This window comes from Podarcis liolepis (assembly GCF_965112155.1).
Source record: "Podarcis liolepis genome assembly, chromosome: 9".
NCBI classification, from domain to species: domain Eukaryota; kingdom Metazoa; phylum Chordata; class Lepidosauria; order Squamata; family Lacertidae; genus Podarcis; species Podarcis liolepis.
The window spans coordinates 77218784-77236995 of record NC_139564.1 but is presented as its reverse complement, the minus strand read 5'-3'; the positions used below and the strand labels follow the sequence as shown (position 1 = coordinate 77236995).

At 44.7% G+C, this 18212-nt stretch overlaps 2 protein-coding genes across 22 annotated transcripts in view; one reads left to right on the top strand and one right to left on the bottom strand.

Moving 5' to 3' along the window:
* HMG20A (high mobility group 20A) overlaps nucleotides 1–9236 on the bottom strand; it is a 725026-nt gene extending 715790 nt beyond the window's left edge. For 7 of the 18 annotated variants that reach the window (XR_014516064.1, XR_014516065.1, XR_014516066.1 and 4 more), the window contains exon 1: nucleotides 9045–9236. Coding sequence is in view for 6 of the 18 variants with exons in the window: in XM_083460760.1 (XP_083316886.1) it covers nucleotides 9045–9221 (177 nt within the window). In the remaining 12 variants the exon portion in view is untranslated. Of the gene's footprint in view, nucleotides 1–8511 lie in introns of all 18 variants that reach the window. The other 11 variants (XR_014516068.1, XM_083460764.1, XR_014516070.1 and 8 more) reach the window with 9 other exon arrangements.
* Nucleotides 9237–9361: 125 nt separating this feature from the next.
* The window catches only part of PEAK1 (pseudopodium enriched atypical kinase 1), an 83368-nt gene continuing 74517 nt past the window's right edge, over nucleotides 9362–18212 (top strand). For 2 of the 4 annotated variants that reach the window (XM_083460679.1, XM_083460677.1), the window contains exon 1: nucleotides 9583–9736. The gene's annotated coding sequence lies outside the window, so the exon portion shown is untranslated. Of the gene's footprint in view, nucleotides 9737–13445; nucleotides 13561–18212 lie in introns of those variants that run through there. The other 2 variants (XM_083460680.1, XM_083460678.1) reach the window with 2 other exon arrangements.

The window sequence follows — 18212 nt, the reverse complement described above, 5'->3', positions numbered from 1 at the left end:
AAGGAAAGTGGGGAGATTTCTCATCCCTTCAGATAGTTGCTATAGTTGAATGGTTAAAACCAACAAAACTAGACAGCAATTATGATGCTATTCTTCTATATCAATGGCATTGGCCTTCAAGAACAGCACACACTGTTTTCAACTTGTAAGATATTTGCATATATAACAACATATATCAAGGCTTTGTCTGGAAAGCAAGGTATTTCTTCCTCCCAGAGGATCAGTATCTTATCTGTCAAACACATATCAACAACTTAACAGTGTATTTATCCTCAAAAGCAATAGCCTTTAAAAAAAGAAAGAAAGACAAAACAGTACTAGTACTTGCAGATGACATGCTAAACTAGACAAAATAAGAAAGAGGAACTGTTAGGTTTGATTCAGACTACCATGTTTGCATTGTTTCATCACTGAAAACACTTTTGCCACTACTGTATAGGGTGCCTACTACCCTTACAGCTGCTCTTTCAGGCTACATCTTCAACTGTCAGGTTCACCTGTCACAGAAGCTGTGACTTTGCAAACTGAATGAAAAAGATTCTCGCCAGTGAGTCAGTGTGGTGTAATGGTTCAACTTCCATTTTCTTTGCCCAGATTATAGCCACCAATTCCTCCTAAAATCAGAACATTTTAATAAATCCATACAAACTAAAGCACAAAGTGACCATAGAACGTTACCAGTTGTCAGTTTTACAGAGCATTCCTATGCTATGTCCACCTGAGTTCAATGGGACATTGTAGGTGGGCAGATCAATCCTAATGAGTGGCTGGGGACAACAGAAGTGGCAAAGCCACCAGCACATAAGAAGCCCTGCCAGCTCCTATCCGTCAGGGCAGAAGGTGAGCGGCAGCTTTGTAGGGATCATGCCACACCAGCTCCAAGCCCAGACTGGACCTTTCTCCACAAACTGGGGCAATTTAGGATCCAGCAGTTCCTCTCCACCACAGAATGCTCCATCACATGGCCCTCTGCCAGCATTAGCTTTGCACCCATTCAGGAAGAGATCACAGCTCTCCTGCAGAAGAGCCCATCTGCCAACAGCACGTTCCTCTAATCAGCACTACCAGGCATCAACATCAAAGGGACAGTGAGAATGAAGCACAGGGCCCTTTGTCTGCAAATCTTTACCTGCAATGGCCACCTTTATTGTAGGTCAGGGCATCAGTCTTCGGAAAACTGATAAAAACCAATGCTCAAGTAGCCTAGGAATTACCTCTCTACTCAGATATTACATGGCAGCAATGGAGATCTTTAAGAGTTCTGTGTTAGCAGGCTGTTAATCATAGTGGATTCTCAATTCTAGTTGTACTGCCTTCTTCAGTCACCAACATTAGTTTTAGTTCCAAAACCATATCCATAAAGGATAAGGGTTGACAGTTTGAGGTGGCACAAATCATTTGGGAGAGAGGAGAAGGAAAATAAAGGTGGTGGTTGTTATGTTATGTGGGATGTTTGTAGCAAATCACTCATGTGACTCGGCTACAATAAGCACAAACTGTCCTTACGCATGCCTTAGCTTCAGCTGGGGAGGGGAGTACGGAGAATGCACCATGCATTATGCACAGGCCAGCAATGTATGCTCATGGAATTTCAATCACACATCACATTCAATGCAAGTACTTTCAATCTGTGCCTGGGGAAAATGCATGCACAGATCAAGCTACCCCCCAAGTTGTTAATGTATTTCAAAGAGATAGCTGAGGAGCTGGTTCCTTCTAAGTTTGTTTGTTTTTCACTTCAGCAGGGGGAGGAGAAAATATTCCACAGTAGCATAGCTGAGAAAACATTGGATTGGGATCAGTGTTTATAATATGTTCTGTGTTATGTTTACTTGAATATATAAACTTTGAACAGCACACATTTACACACATTTACACTGCTCAGCATTCAAACTTCTACGATTCTACTACATGGAGCATTTAATGCATGCTCAAGGAAGTGAAGTGGGCAGGAAGCAGAACTCTTGAAGTTAGCCTTTGCCAGTTATGGCTCTCTGGGAAGACCTAGAGATAGTAGTACCCTCCCAAACATCATGCGGGTGACTGCAAGACATGTGGCAATACTTGGAAGTGAGCTGAAGCAAATTATGGGGCAAAAGGGTGAGGAAGATGGAACAGTGGCAGTTGCTCAGAAGAAAATATTAGAATCACAGTGGATGACACTTTAAATTCCATTCTTTATACTACAAGGCCCAGTTAGGAGACCCAGGAGGCTAGCTCAGCCAAGAACTTTTCAAAGGGTTATTTACAAGATCACATATTTAATACACCCTTTGCTTCTGTGCTCACTATTCTAGTTCAGATTAGAATATCCAATTGACCCTTGAAAATTCCCAAGATCACTTAACACTCATCATCCTTTCATTCTCAGAACATGGTACCAAGGCGTGATTCAAAAGTGAATTCTTTTCAGTCTGTTAAAACATGTTCATAGGAGAATTCTCACAAGCCTACATTAATCCTCACTTTATGTTAGATTGACCTGAAGTTTTCTCTCAAGCATTCATGCATTTTAAGAACACCACTCCAACCTTTAAAGGAATTAGTCCAAACTGTTAAACCTCGTTTTATTGCAGTGAGAAGGAATGGGAAGGGGTTGCTTCTTGTTGATGCTGTTGCCATCCACACCACTTTTCACTGCAATATTGTTCAACAAGAAAACTCAAATCTGCCAGCCTAGTAATGTAGGAAAATAATTGTCCAGCTGCATTTACTGATATCCAGCTAAAAAAAGCAAATCATGGATAAACAGCTTTGTGAGACAAAAAAACTGACATACCATTGGGGACCTAAGGATTTGAAAGTAAACCGAGGGAATTAAGCTGTCTAAACTGAAGAAATCTGCAAAAATAAAATTCCAGTACTTGTACAAAAATAATCATCAGCATCCAACTTTTCTCTGGCAGCATTTAGCTACACTTGATGAAAGCTCATCATACTAAAACACAGGTCTTTTTCCTCCTTTTTCTGACCCCAGCTCTGTACTCTCAGATTTTGAACAGCCCTGTACAGTTCTACTGTTCCAGGTTTAGGAGTGTAACACAACATAAATAGGGGAAACATTGCAGAAGGTCACAAGTTCAGTCCCCATCAACCCCAGGTACCACTGACTCACCTAAAACCCTGGAAAAGTGCTGCCAATCTGTGTCAAAAACGATGATCTTGATAGAATCATAGAGTTGGAATAGACCACAAGGGCCATCGAGTCCAACCCCCTGCCAAGCAGGAAACACCATCAGAGCACTCCTGACATATGGTTGTCAAGCCTCTGCTTAAAGACCTCCAAAGAAGGATAGGCCGGCTATTATCCATTTCAGTATAACAGGATTTCTTAATATACAATGTGACACAGTATTTACTGGCTCAGAATATACCATGGCAGATTAAGCGAAAAGAAATTAACATTTTACAATGGTCCATTCAAAGAGCCTATCCTGTGGTTCCTTTTTTTCATACCAAACCAAAACTATCACAATATGGTCCTTAATTCAGAGTTTTTAAAAAGATTAGACAAATTTGCAGACCAGATCCAGGTGCTCTTGGAGAAAACTGTTTCCCTAGATCCATTTCAATACAGGTTTGGGCCTGCTTCTGGCACAGAAGCTGCTTTGATTGCCCTGTAGGGGCAATCTGTTGGGAGAGAGACAGGGGAAATGTGTCCCTGTTAATTCTCTGCAACCTTTTAGCAGCTTTCAATATCATCAACCATGTCAGGAGTGGCTGTCCGATTCAGGGATGGGTGGCACTTTGGGATGGTTGCGGTCCTATGTCAATGGTTTCCAAGGGCTGATGCTTGGAGGTTGCTCTTTGGCCCCGAGGAGCCTTCAACAAAGGGCTTCCTAAGGTTCCCATTTACCGTATTTTTCGCCCTATAGGACACACTTTTCCCCCTCCAAAAATGAAGGGGAAATGTGTGTGCGTCTATGGGGCGAATGCAGGCTCCTTGGCTTCAGCGTTAGCAACGAGAAGCCTAGGAAGCCTGCGCTCCGGAGGCTTCGCGCTGCTTTCGCTGAAGCCAGAAGAGTCTGCACTTTGAGGCTGGTGGTGGGGGAAAGCAGCGCTTCCCCCCATCGCCAGCCCCAGAGGATCGGGGGGCAGCAGGAAAGCGTGCGACGCGTTCCCCTACTCTCCGACCCGGCTTTGAGGCTGGCGGTGGGGGAAAGCAGCGCTTCCCCCCATCGCCAGCCCCACAAGCTGAGTCGAAAAGCCAGCAGAAGCCGGGCAGCCCCTTTAAAGAGCGCACGGCTTCTGTGGGCGGTGGGGGAATTCCCCCACCTCCTAGAAAAGCCAGCAGAAGCCGGGCAGCCCCTTTAAAGAGCGCACGGCTTCTGTGGGTGGTGGGGGAATTCCCCCACCTCCTAGAAAAGCCAGCAGAAGCCGCGCAGCCCCTTTAAAGAGTGCACGGCTTCTGCGGGAGGTGGGGGAATTCAGTCCCCAAGTTCAGTCCCCATCAACCCCAGGTACTACTGAAAGACTCACCTAAACCCCCCACCTCATAGAAAACCCCCACCTCGTAGAAAAGCCCGTAGGAGCTGCGCAGCCTTTAAAGAATGCGCCGCTCTTGGGGGCTTTTCCCCAAGGAGGGAGAAGGGACTGACTGGCCGTTTCATTTTTAATTTTTTTTAAGATATTTATTAAAAGTTTAACAGTTACAGAAAAAAGAAGAGAAAAACAGTAAAAAGTTCGCAATACATCAAAAATAAAGAGGGGGGGAAATACAAGAAAACAACAAGAAAAGCAAAAACATTCAAAAAACACATCCAATATCTCTATATCTCTACCTTTCATTTACTTGTATCATCGACCTCCTCACACCTCCCTTTTTTGTATTCTTGTTCAATTAGCTATTTCAGCAAATCCTTTCCATCTTTCTCAATTTTTGTTCTATAATTTATCTTAACACAATCTGACCTTAGATTTTACACTTTGGCCCATTAACAATCTATTTTTACTTGGTTCTTTATAACATTTCTGCTAAAACCATGTAACTTCATTCCAGCATCCTTCTAACATTCATTAATTTTACAATATTTCTGTAAATATACTTTGAATTTTTTCCAATCTTCTTCCACCAACTCTTCTCCCTGGTCTCGGATTCTGCCAGTCATTTCCGCCCTGACTGGCCGTTTCAGTCCCTTCTCCCTCCTGGTCGAAAAGCCTGCAGGAGTCGCACATGGCTCCTGTGGGCTTTTGCGGGAGGTGGGGGAATTCCGCCACCTCTCGCAAAAGCGGGAAGGTCTTGGAGTAGCGCACAGGCTGCATGCAGCCTGTCCGCTGCTCCCAGAGCTGTGGGGGGGTCATATTTTTTCCTTGATTTCCCCCCCTGAAAACTAGGTGCGTCCTATGGGCCGGTGCGCCCCATAGGGCGAAAAATACGGTATGCCCTAGGCTGTTTAACATCTACATGCTGAGTGAGGTCTTCTGCAGTTATGGGGTATGTTGTCAGCTATATGCTGATGACACACAGCTCTACTTCTCCTTCACATATGGAGTTGAGGTAGTGGATGTGCTGGACCCAGGGTTTGAAATTCCCCTTGTTCTAGGCACATTTTGTGACAGGGAATTTCGTTAGCGCAAGCAGTTTCTGAGCTCTGGGCGCAGTACTACGCCAAAGATTTCAGATTAAAACTGCAGAGTGGAAGAAAAGAAGAACCTTTTTCTGCCTCCCTATTTCCAGCTATTCTCTGAAGACTGAAGAAGAGACCCTCTTAAGAATATTAGGGGGGTGGGCAAAGAAAGGACTAGACCATGTGAAAAATGAACATAATATTTTAGCTGCAGTTCATTCATTTTCAGCTTTGTATTCTTATTATAAAAAAGTGTGCCTAGACATTCTGTTGTTGTACCCATAACCTAATTTTAAGGTGCTGTTTAGCTCCTAGCTTTCATATCTGTTTCTAACACTGGCTGGACCATTGTCTTGCCTTGGTAATGGACTGGGTGAGAGCCAACAAACTGAAGCTCAATCCATACTGAGGAACTGTTAGTGGATGGTTCCCTGGACCATCAAAACCAATCCTGGCCCAGTTGCACTGGCTGCCATTTAGTGTTTGGGTCCTGTTCAAAGTGTCGGTTTTGACCTATAAAGATCTAATTAGCTCCAGCCTACAACACCTCAAGGACTGTCTCTTTCCATATGAACCAATCAAGACCCTGCAATCATCATCTGAGGCCTTTCTGTGTGTGCCTTCTCCACAAGAGGTCTGGAGGGTGGCAACATGAGAACGGATCTTTTCTGTGGTGGCTCCCCATTTGTGGAATGCTCTCACCAAGGAGGCTTGCCTGGGACATTTGTTACATATCTTTAGGTGTCAAGCAAAAACAACACTCTTCTCCTCTGCCTTTGGTTAATTAAACAATCTATGGCCTTTTATACTGTGTATGGGAGGGGGGTATGCAGCTATGTTATGTATTTTTATGTTTTTATATTGTAAACCGATCCTTGGATGAAGGGTGGTATAGAAATGTAGTAATTTAATAATAAATAAATATATAAATATTGGCTCTGAATAGCAGTTGCTGGAGAGTAAGAAAGAGGGCTGTTGCCCAGTGTTAGAAACTCATATATATAAGCTAGGTACCAAATGGCACCTTAACCCAAGGTTACAGTCACCAAAGCAGATGTCTAGTTGCCATTTTGGGGCAAGGTGGCTCTAAAGTCTTATTTTTCATAAGAAGTCAAGATGTTTAACAAAGATTGTTTAACAAATAATGGAAACATGGATCATAAAAAATATTGTAAACAACTGAATACATTAGCAGGATTAATTTAAAATCAAGCAGTTTAAAGGTGATTTGGGAAGAAATATAGAGAGTAATAAACAAAAGAAGTTAAGGGGGATATACAGTTTTTAAAATGTTTTTTATAAGAAACCAAGGAAGGGGAGAAGGGAAGTCAAAATAAGTATGTAATTTATTATGATTACTGTTAAATTGAAAAATGAAATTTATTTTTAAAAAATAAGCATTTTTCAAATGATTGATTGACTGTTATTGATCATTAGTTAAACATCTGGCTAGTTCAGATGACAACCATAAGCTAGGTTAAGAACTTTGAGAACTTTAAAAAGGCAGACCTTCTGATTAGCATATTACACTTCAAGTCCATAATATAAGTCGGTACTACATCAGTGCACATTGCTACACACTGAACTGGTTTGCACTCAAATGTTAAAATGCAGTTTAAAATAAACAATGGTTTAATATGCTATGATACATTCTGCTGAATAGTGTTCAATTCCCTCCTCCCTTTACCACATCAGAGAGGAAACAAACCGGCAGCTTTGCGTCACATGCAAACCAGTGCTTGCAGTTTGTTTGGAGAGAAACAAACTACAAGAGCTGGTCCACGCATATCGCAAAGCCCAGCAGAGGCAAATCCAACACTACTGAGTAGCATGCACCAGCTTGCTATTCATATATTCATAAACCATAGTTTGCTTTAAACTAAAAGTCTCGTACCCAGCATTGCTCGGGAATTCTTTTGACTGGCTCAGTCCACCATCTTAATTCAAAATGGTGTCCAACTGTATCAAAAAAACAACAACAAAAAACCCTGCTTCTTGTGCTCAGAAGTTATCATGAAGAATTTTGGTACGATATCTTAAGAGTTGCCCAATTGCACAACAAACAGGGTGGAAACTTTCCATAATACACTTGTACCTTGGTTCTCGAACACCTTGGTACTCATACGTTTTGGCTCCCAAACGCTGAAAACCCGGAAGTACCAGAAGTTTTCAAACCTTTTTTCGGAAGCCGAACATCCAACACGGCTTCTGCTTGAGTGCAGGAAGCTTCTGCAGCCAATCGGAAACCGTGCCTTGGTTTTCGAACGTTTCAGAAGTTGAATGGACTTCCAGAATGGATTACATTCGAGAACCAAGGTACAACTGTATATAGTTTATATTGTCTCTAATCTTCTGAGCCACAAAGCAGGCAGCAGCAAAGCACAGGACAATGCTAGAAGGAATGGAGGCTTGGCTACAGCAAAGCCAGGACCATCAGGCCTTCCCCGACTGGTTCATCCGTTCCACAAACTCCTGCTTTCTGTGGCACTTGTGGCATCTATTCTGCAGGCAGACCAAACCATCCATGATGTGCATTATGGGTAAGGGCTTTCCACAATGCAGTTCGGTCTCTGAAAAGCTATTATTTGCACACAACCAGAGAAAAACTAAATTTAGGAAGGCTGAAGTCTTAGTGTGTAATAACACCAACAACAAAGTAAAATGAATTAAAAAGGGAAGGGCCTTTTGATATTTCTAGCTTTGAAACCACAAACCTTACATAGATAGTGCCACTAAAATGTATTATTTTACAATAAATCAGCAACAGGAAACCTCTTCCACCAAGCCTCCCCATTCTGTTTGTTTGGTTGAAGTCACACCCACCTGTCCATCACCCACCTGTCATATGCAGAACAGGTAAAACTGTAGCAAAATTCAAGCTGTGGATTCAAAGCAAGAGTCAAGAGCACACTCCCAATTTCCCCTTTTCAATTTGGCACCTTACCATGTCATGCTGCTTTCAGCAGCAACTGGATACGCTCAGGAGACCCAATTGCCTCTGGAGGCAGCATAGCCCCCCCCCCCGCCTAACCAACCTCACCGGGTTGCTGGCGGGGCGGATAAGTGGCGGGAAGGCGGGACGGAGCTGAGGCGAGGGGGAAGCTGCCCAAGGACCCCGAGGCGCATTTCACAGAGCCATTAAGACAATCTTGGTGGCTTCTCACTGGAGCAAGCCGAGGACCGTGAGGCGCCAGGCCTCCTGCTCCCCCAGAGGCCCCCCGACAGAGCCGGGGCCCGGCCGCCCTCTTCTCCGCCCGAGGCCCCCGGGCCAAGGAGAAGGCCGGAAGGCGGCACGGGGCGGAAGCGGAGGGAGGGGGTCACGGGGCGGAGGAAGACCCTCTCGAGGGGAGCCTGGCGGGAGGCGCCCCCGAGGCCCGCTCGCCCGGACAGGGGCCCCTCGCGGCCTCACCTCTCCCGCGCCGCCGCCGCCGCCGGCTGCTGCTGCAACCCGACAGCCCTCGCCCCCCCCCCACTGACCTGTCGCTGAGTGGCGGGCGGGGGGGGGGGCTCCCCTTGAGAGACTGCTGCCCCGTCACCCCCACTCGGCCTCCGCCATCCTTCTCTCCGCCCTCTCCTCACACGCAGGACGCGTAGCCTCGCCCCTTCCGCGTATCCTTCCGCGAGGGCGCTCTCTCTCCCCCCCCCCCCATTCATTGTCCGGTGACAACGGAGAAGCTCTCCCCACCCCTTTATAACCTCCTTCGAGAAACAAACCTCCGACAAAGCCTTAGCTGCTTTCTTGTAATAAAGGCAGTAGCGGAACTATTTTTTGAAAGCGGAAGAATTACACATACGCGAGTTCGCACACCAACGCCGAAAAAAACCTACCCCAGGGCGGGTTAGCAGCAATGCATGCTGGGGATCGTAGTCTCGCCCTTGGGCGAGCGGGATCCTCTTTTTGTCGCCTTCCAGGGAAAGCGGAGCGTCGCGTTGCTAACGGGACGGAGAAACCTAGGCGGGGAGCCACGCCCCTTTCCCCTCCGCCCGTGCGCGCGCGCGGGGAGGCGGTTGCTGCCGCGGGGACGCGCGAGCGAGGGGCGGGGCCTGCGAGGGAGGCCGGCAGTTTGAGTTGCGAGGCGAGGAGTCGCGGGCGGCGCGTGAGGCGAGCGGGGCGCCCGGAGGGGAGAAGGGAGCCAGACCGACCGACCGACCGGCCGGCCGCCGCCCAGGTAACTTCCCTTCGCTGCTTCTATCCGGCGGCGCGTGCCCGAGAGTTCTCTGCCTCAGGCGGGACGCGAACCGGGGCGGGAGGGGGCCGGGTGGGGGGCGCCGGAGGCCGCTTGGCGCCCGCCCTCCCTCCCCGCGGGGCGGGGTCGCCTCCGTTTCCTGGCGGGGGGGGAGGCCCCTTGGACGCCCCCGAAGCAGCGGAGAAGTTTCTCCGCCAGAAGTTTCGGGCGGCCCGTCTCGCCCCCTTTGCCTCGAGAAGGGAAACTTTTCCTGGCCTGTCCCGCCAGCAGCTCCGTGGGGCTGGGGCGCCTGGCCGCCTGCCTTGCCCGCCCGGAAAGCGCAGCCCGTGAGGGGAGGCATCCGGGCGGCGGGGCTCCTCGCCGGGAGAGCAGAAGGGGTCGGGGTTCCGTGAGCCTCTTGCCTCTCTCGCGCAGGGAAAGGCTCGTCCTGGGCAGGAGGGCGACAGGGCGCCTCGCCCCCAGGCACGGGCCTCCTCCTTCCTTCATGCCCCCCCTGGGATCCGTGGCCTGGCTGCTTCGGTCCTGCTGCTGCTGCTGCTGCCGCTGCCTTAGTGGGCTGATGCCATGAAATTTAAGGGGCAGGAAGATCTGCAGATCTGTAAGCGGATCAGGGCCCTGGCAGATAAAACACATTTCTGAAATATTAGGTGCATAATATTAATCAGTCACATGATAATAGATTTTGTTTTGAAGCCTGCTCATATTTGAAGTGTCCTTTAAGTCTTAAGGACATCTGCAACTAGAAAGTAAGTTTTGTTGGTTAGATTGATTTCAGAGTAGGGAGTTCATAGCTCAATAGGAAACTTGCACTGGCTTGAGCTCACATCTTCACTTGTATATCTGGTACTGAAATGTGTCTTGTTGGATTGGGACAGTTACACCCTGATAATCTTGGTCACCAAGATATACACAGTCCAGCTTGTCAATATTCTTCCACCAGATTACCATTATGCCTGCTATATCTCTGCTCTTTAAAATCAAGTACTTCAGCTCACCCATGAAGTAACTCAGCTCAATCCGGAGAGCCCAGTTAGGCTGCTTGATGTTTGCCCACTCCCTCCCTCCTCAGCCCAGATGCCAGCCTGGGGAGCCTGAGACAAGAGTGGGGCTAACTTAGCCTGTCAGCCAGCACCTTCATTTCTTTCTCTGGCCACACAAGTGCCAGTAGGCTGCCACCTTCCCTCCCTCTCTGTGCAGTTGCTGAGCAGATTGAAACTTCCTCCCATGCCTTGCGTAGTGCTCCAGAGGGTGGCTTCCGGTAGCTATCGCTTGCGTGGTGAGAGGCTATCTTTGGGGCTAGCCGCAGCTGGCGGCAACAGGAAGGCCATTGGAGCCCTGGGGCTCTACGTTTCTGTGCACGGTGCCATGCCATGTGGTGCCCCGGCTGATGCACTCTGCCCGGGGCAGCGCTGCCTACCCAGCCTCGCCTGGAAGCGGCAGAAGCTGCGCACACTTATGCTGATCATCTGCATGGCCAACAACTGCCTTCTTCCCACCTTCTTTCCTCCTTTATCAGGATATCACAAGGTTTAGCTGGCTATATATTAACAATATTGGAAAGCAGATATCAGCCATCCCTAGTCAAAAGTCGCCCAACATACTGAATCCACCCCAATCTAGAGGATTTATTGCAGTCCCCTCCATCTTTTGTAACACATTGCTTTTATAGTTGCAGTGTCCACTCTTAGTATCATACAAGTAATTTGAAATAATGATGTAAAAGTTAAACCTCACATATATCCTTTGTTTTTACTCTGTTGTGAACATCTCATGTAGCTTCTCTCTTTTTTACAGTGGTACTTTGGGTTAGAGCTTAATTTGTTCTGGAGGTCCGTTCTTAACCAGATACTGTTCTTAACCTGAGGTACCACTTTAGCTAATAGGGCCTGCCGCTCCGCTGCCGCCACACAATTTTTATTCTCATCCTGAAGCAACGTTCTTAACCCGAGGTACTATTTCTGGGTTAGCGGAGTCTGTAACCTGAAGCATCTGTAACCCAAGGTACCATTGTATTTTCTTTATAGCTGGCTGATGTGTTGTTGTCTGAAACTAAGAGCGATAGGAGGAGGTAATAATGATAACTTAAAAGCTTTCACGATTGCAAAATGAAAAGGAATTGTCTACATCATGGGTAGGCAAACTAAGGACCAGGGGACGGATCTGGCCCAATCACCTTCTAAATCCGGCCTGCGGATGGTCCAGAAATCAGTGTGTTTTTACATGTGTAGAATGTGTCATTTTATTTAAAATGCATCTCTGGGTTATTTGTGGGGCATAGGAATTTGTTCATTTTCCCCCAAAAATATAGTCCGCCCCCTCCCCCCACAAGGTCTGAGGGACAGTGGACCGGCCACCTGCTGAAAAAGTTTGCTGACCCCTGGTCTACATTATTTAACTACAACTACCAATGAAATGGCAAACATAGTTGTGTAGAATATGATAGAGGAACAGCTAGCTGTGGTTTCTTTATTAGGTTTTCTATCAGTTATAACAAACATGGAGGGAAATGCTCACCAATGTCAATTTGTGCAAAACACTGTTACCTTAGTGCTGATTATGCAGGTCAACACTCCAGTAACCTAATCCAGTGAAATTAGCAAAGAAATGACAGACTTCCTTAAAACCATTCTAACAAAAATGTGGGTGGAAAACCTTTCATAACAAAGAATGGTTTGGCATTCAGGATGAAGTAAGTTGCTGCTAATTAAAAGGTTAGTACATATTCTTATAGATGGTAAATCACAGTGTACATTAAAAAGTCATACATCGTATCAGTGACACAGTAGTGTCTATGCAATATTAAGGCACTAATGGGAAGAAAGTCATTTTCTTTTTGCTTAATACATATTCAGCAATATCCTACATGCTAAGATAATATTTTTAAAGGATATGATTGTATGTGTTTTGTGAGGTATTATCCGCCACTCTTAGATACGGTAGGGAAATGGAATCTTTATATACAGAGATGGGAAACATCATCTGATCCTGCCACAGTGACCCATACCTTAGTTACCTGGTATTTGGACGGTTTAGTGTACTCTATGTGAAAAGTTCAGAGACTTCAGCTGGCTTACAGAGCTGCAGCCACTGTTGACCAGGGCTGATTCTATGGAGTAGAGGTCTCTTGCTACAGCAGCTCCACTGGTCTGTTTCCAGGCACAATTCAAACTGCTGATTATGACCTATACAGCTTAGGCCCAGGGTATCTGAAGGACTCTGTGCTTCCCTATGAATTCACTCAGGCTCTGAGATCTTTGGGGAACCACCTCTCAGTCCTGCCATTTTCACAGGCACACTTGGTTTAGATGTGGGGAGTGCATTCTTGGTGGCTGCTCGCAAACACTGGAACTCCCTTCCTAAAGTAGCTAGATTGACTCCCTCCTTGAAGTGAGCTTTCCTATCCGCAAGCCTTTAATGTAAAATGCAAGTAAAATCCTACCTTCAAAACCATCAGAACAGATTGCAGGAAACATAAAGCATTACATTTTCTGTACTTCATCTACATGTGTAGCTTTACAAATAATAAATACTATTTGTGCCTGTTTTTATGGTGTGATGGTCAGAATTTTATAAATACTGCGTCTGTGTATCTTTTAAGCTTTGAGTGTTTTTTCCTACTATGAGGACTTAAGGTGCACCACCATATGGAATGTTGTTCTCTAGCATTTAAAGTACCTGTTCTTACCCTTAGATACTGTTGGTTACAGTTGCCATGCAAAATGTTCTGCAACAGCTTAAGTGGTTTAAGGTGAAAATGCCAAATAATTAGATGCAGGCTCTCCACCCTTAAATGATCTTTAGTTAAGGTAAGTTTGTACTGCATCCATGTCAGTGTGGTTGGGTTTGTTCTGTTTTATATAACACCAGACATAATTTGATCATCTCTCTGGTGCTGTTTTCATCAAAGACATGGATGCTTAGTTGTCTTTCTTATTAGTGTTGGTATTTGCATGGCAGTGAACCAAATAATATATTGCAAAATGCAGTTAATGGTGTAATTGTGAAACAGCAAGATTTATGTATTTATTCCCTTTTAATTTTGCAATATGGTAGTGCTGCATTTTTCTTTGTGTTTTCTAAGATGGGTTTTGCTGGCTTTCATTGATTAAAATGATACAAATGTCATTGCAGAATAACAGGTATGACGAGAATTGATGCTAATTAGACTAACTAGGGAAACACTGTAATGAAGAGTGTTTCTGCAGATAAACAGAAAAAGATCTATGGTCAGAATATCCTGTATTTTATGTGCTGGTTGTACACTGAAACAGTGTAGGTCTGTTGCTGAATAACTACCATCACATCTCTTTCTCAGATACTTTAGCCAGTATAGAAATGTACAGCCATGATAAAGCATTGAGATGTTAATATTACAACAATAAATGAAAAAAAGGAAAATGCAATGTAGCTTCATTTTAAAATAAGGGAACAATGTGTTACATTGAAAATCAGAAAACTAATTTCAATGCTATCTTTCTCTGCATTAAATTCTGCAGTGGGCATCTTAACAGATATCATGTCTACGTGTAAAGTATATGATACATAGATACATACTAAGGCATTCAACAAAAATATGTTGAGTACTGCAAGAACTACATAAAATTCATGTTATGAAGTTATATTCTTCCCACTATGGGATAGTTGAATTGGGGTATTATAATTTCACCAATATGTCACTTGTATGTTGCAATTTGCCTTTTTATTTAGATTAAATTGCTAGCACAAAGGGGGGGGACTATTAAAAAATAAGACAGTGGAGCTAATGGTAGGGGAGCAGGGGCAGCATAAAATCGAATGGCTGAGTCATGGATGAATGATTTATTGTTCTACTGTAATGATTAGAAATAAGTATTGACAGATAAGCAGCAGCCTGCACTTCTCAAAGTTACATAACAGTTGTATTTTTAGGCATTCAAATTAGAAACAGTGTACATGATAAAGTTCTATGTGATGTGATTAAATGCAACTTTTTCATGGTGGTAGGGTAATAGCATTATTTTTAACGAAAGCTAATATAATTTTTTTCAATGTCAGTATCTTAAAACAATGTCCAAAACTGCAGTTGGGGAATACCTTGGTTAGACTTGCATTGAAGGGAGCTGGACAAGATAAAATTTGGTAAAGCCTTCCAACTCTACAATTCTATTTTTCTATGACTGATCAAAATGTCTCCAAATAGTGGCAAGCTTTCAAGTTCTTCAGAACATTACATTAGGGCTGGGCGATATATAGTCCAAAACTACTTTGAAGTCCATTTTGTGATATTAGTTTCATATTTTTTTACCTGGCAATATATTGCAAATCATGGTTGGGTGTGCGCACTATGCAAAAAGCACAACGTGGGAGAAACTGCGAAGCCAGCCAATGCCTCTACATAGCTCCATCCTTATCATAGAATCATAGAGTTGGAAGAGACCACAAGGGCCATCGAGTCCAACCCCCTGCCAAGCAGGAAACACCATCAGAGCACTCCTGACATATGGTTGTCAAGCCTCTGCTTAAAGACCTCCAAAGAAGGAGACTCCACCACACTCCTTGGCAGCAAATTCCACTGTCAAACAGCTCTTACTGTCAGGAAGTTCTTCCTAATGTTTAGGTGGAATCTTCTTTCTTGTAGTTTGGATCCATTGCTCCGTGTCCGCTTCTCTGGAGTAGCAGAAAACAACCTTTCTCCCTCCTCTATATGACATCCTTTTATATATTTGAACATGGCTATCATATCACCCCTTAACCTCCTCTTCTCCAGGCTAAACATGCCCAGCTCCCTTAGCCGTTCCTCATAAGGCATCGTTTCCAGGCCTTTGACCATTTTGGTTGCCCTCCTCTGGACACGTTCCAGTTTGTCAGTGTCCTTCTTGAACTGTGGTGCCCAGAACTGGACACAGTACTCCAGGTGTGGTCTGACCAGAGCAGAATACAGTGACACGATTACTTCCCTTGATCTAGATGCTATACTCCTATTGATGCAGCCCAGAATTGCATTGGCTTTTTTAGCTGCCGCGTCACACTGTTGGCTCATGTCAAGTTTGTGGTCAACCAAGACTCCTAGATCCTTTTCACATGTACTGCTCTCAAGTCAGGTGTCACCCATCTTGTATTTGTGCCTCTCATTTTTTTTTGCCCAAGTGCAATACTTTACATTTCTCCCTGTTAAAGTTCATCTTGTTTGTTTTGGCGCAGTTCTCTATTCTGTCAAGGTCGTTTTGAAGTGTGATCCTGTCCTCTGGGGTGTTAGCCACCCCTCCCAGTTTGGTGTCATCTGCAAATTTGATCAGGATGCCCTTGAGTCCATCATCCAAGTCGTTGATAAAGATATTGAATAAGACCGGGCCCAAGACAGAACCCTGTGGCACCCCACTAGTCACTCTTCTCCAGGATGAAGAGGAACCATTGATGAGCACCCTTTGGGTTCGGTCAGTCAGCCAGTTAGAAATCCACTGAGTGGTAGCATAGTCAAGACCGCATTTTACCAGCTTCTTTACAAGAATATCATGGGGCACCTTGTCAAATGCCTTGCTGAAATCAAGGTAGGCTACATCCACTGCGTTCCCTTCATCTACCAGGCTTGTAATTCTGTCAAAAAACGAGATCAGGTTAGTCTGACATGACTTGTTTTTCAGAAATCCATGCTGACTATTGGTGATCACAGCATTCCTTTCTAGGTGCTCACAGACTGTTTGCTTAGTGATCTGCTCCAGAATCTTCCCTGCTATTGATGTCAGACTGACTGGGCGGTAATTATTTGGGTCCTCTCTTTTCCCCTTTTTGAAAATAGGGACAACATTTGCCCTCCTCCAGTCTGCCAGGACTTCGCCTGTTCTCCAGGAATCCTCAAAGATGACTGCCAGTGGTTCTGGGATCACATCTGCCAGTTCTTGCCAGTGGTTCTGGGATCACATCTGCCAATACTCTTGGATGCAGTTCATCTGGCCCTGGAGACTTGAATACAGTGGTAATGAGTTGCAAGATCTCAAAGTAGCTGTTTTACTACAAAGGAATTTCAGAAATAGGCTGGAAAGAGAAGCTGCTGAATTGCAACTCATTACCAAACTTAAAACCATGGAGAGACCTGGTCTGAACAAAGACATTGGATTCTTATCTCATTATACATAACTAAGCCATTTTTCACCTTCTCACCCCTTGCCTTTTCCTGTAAGACCTATTGCCGTCGTTAAGAGTTGTCAACAGGCTCATCTCAGCTATCTGCCAATCTCCCATTCCCACCACCCTTCTGAGTAATACCCCTCCCCACCTTCTCATTATATAGAAGGATCTGGCAACTTCTGTTTCAGTGTATCTGAAGAAGTGTGCATGCACACGAAAGCTCATACCAAGAACTAACTTAGTTGGTCTTTAAGGTGCTACTGGAAGGAATTTTTTTATTTTGACTATAGCAGACCAACACGGCTACCTATCTGTAACTGGTCCCACAATGAGGTCTCTGTTATTCTTCTCTCCCTTAATTTTGACCCAAATGCTCTCACTTTGGCTTTGAGGTTCTAAATCTTGGATCTCTTCACAGGTATACACATCCCTGACATATAACGCCACTCCTCCTACTTTCTTGTCTGGTCTGTTTCTCTGAAATAGATTGTATCCCTCCATGATTACATTCCAATTGTGGGACTTATCCCACCAGGTTTCAGTGATGCCTATTATGTCATATTTAGTTTGCTGTACTAAGAGCTCAAGCTCATCTTGTTTATTTCCCATGCTTTGCGCATCCTTATTCCAGCCATTGTGATATATCAGTATATTGCAGTGTTTCCCAACCTTTTTTGGGCAAAGGCACACTTGTGTCATGAAAAAAATCTCGAGGCACACCACCATTAGAAAATGTTTAAAAAAATTAACTCTTTGCCTATATTGACTATATATAAAGTAACTCTCTTTAATAGGAATCAAATAAACACAAAGAAAGTATTTTATAATTACTTTATTATGAAATGGTAAGTAAACAGAAATATGAAAAATTAAAAAATACTTGATTCAGTGCGCAACCTGGGCCTGTTTGGCTGAACACAAAGCTGATATTCTAGCTGGAATCGAAGAAAGACACACACGTAGCTCTTCGTCAACAGCTCTCAGTCTCTCTCTGTATTTAGTTTTTATAGCAATCATGCTTGAAAAGCTCAACTCACAGAGATATGTAGTGGAAAATGGGAGCAATGTCAAAATAGCTTTGTTTGCCAGAAGGGGGAACTCCTTGGCAGTTTCCAACCAAAAACTGTCCAAAGGTAGATCAGCAAATCTTAGCTTGAAACCACGATTTTGTCTCAGTTCAGTTAGTTCCTCCTGCTCCTGTAAAGTCATGTCCTTTCCACCAACTGATGCTGAGCTATAAGGGTCCCTAACCCAGTCAAGGCATTCAGTGGAGACTGAAGAGAAATAAAATGACAACTTCCCCTCGAGAGTTTTTAAATGTTTAGCTATTATCTCACACAGTGCAGCAGTGTGA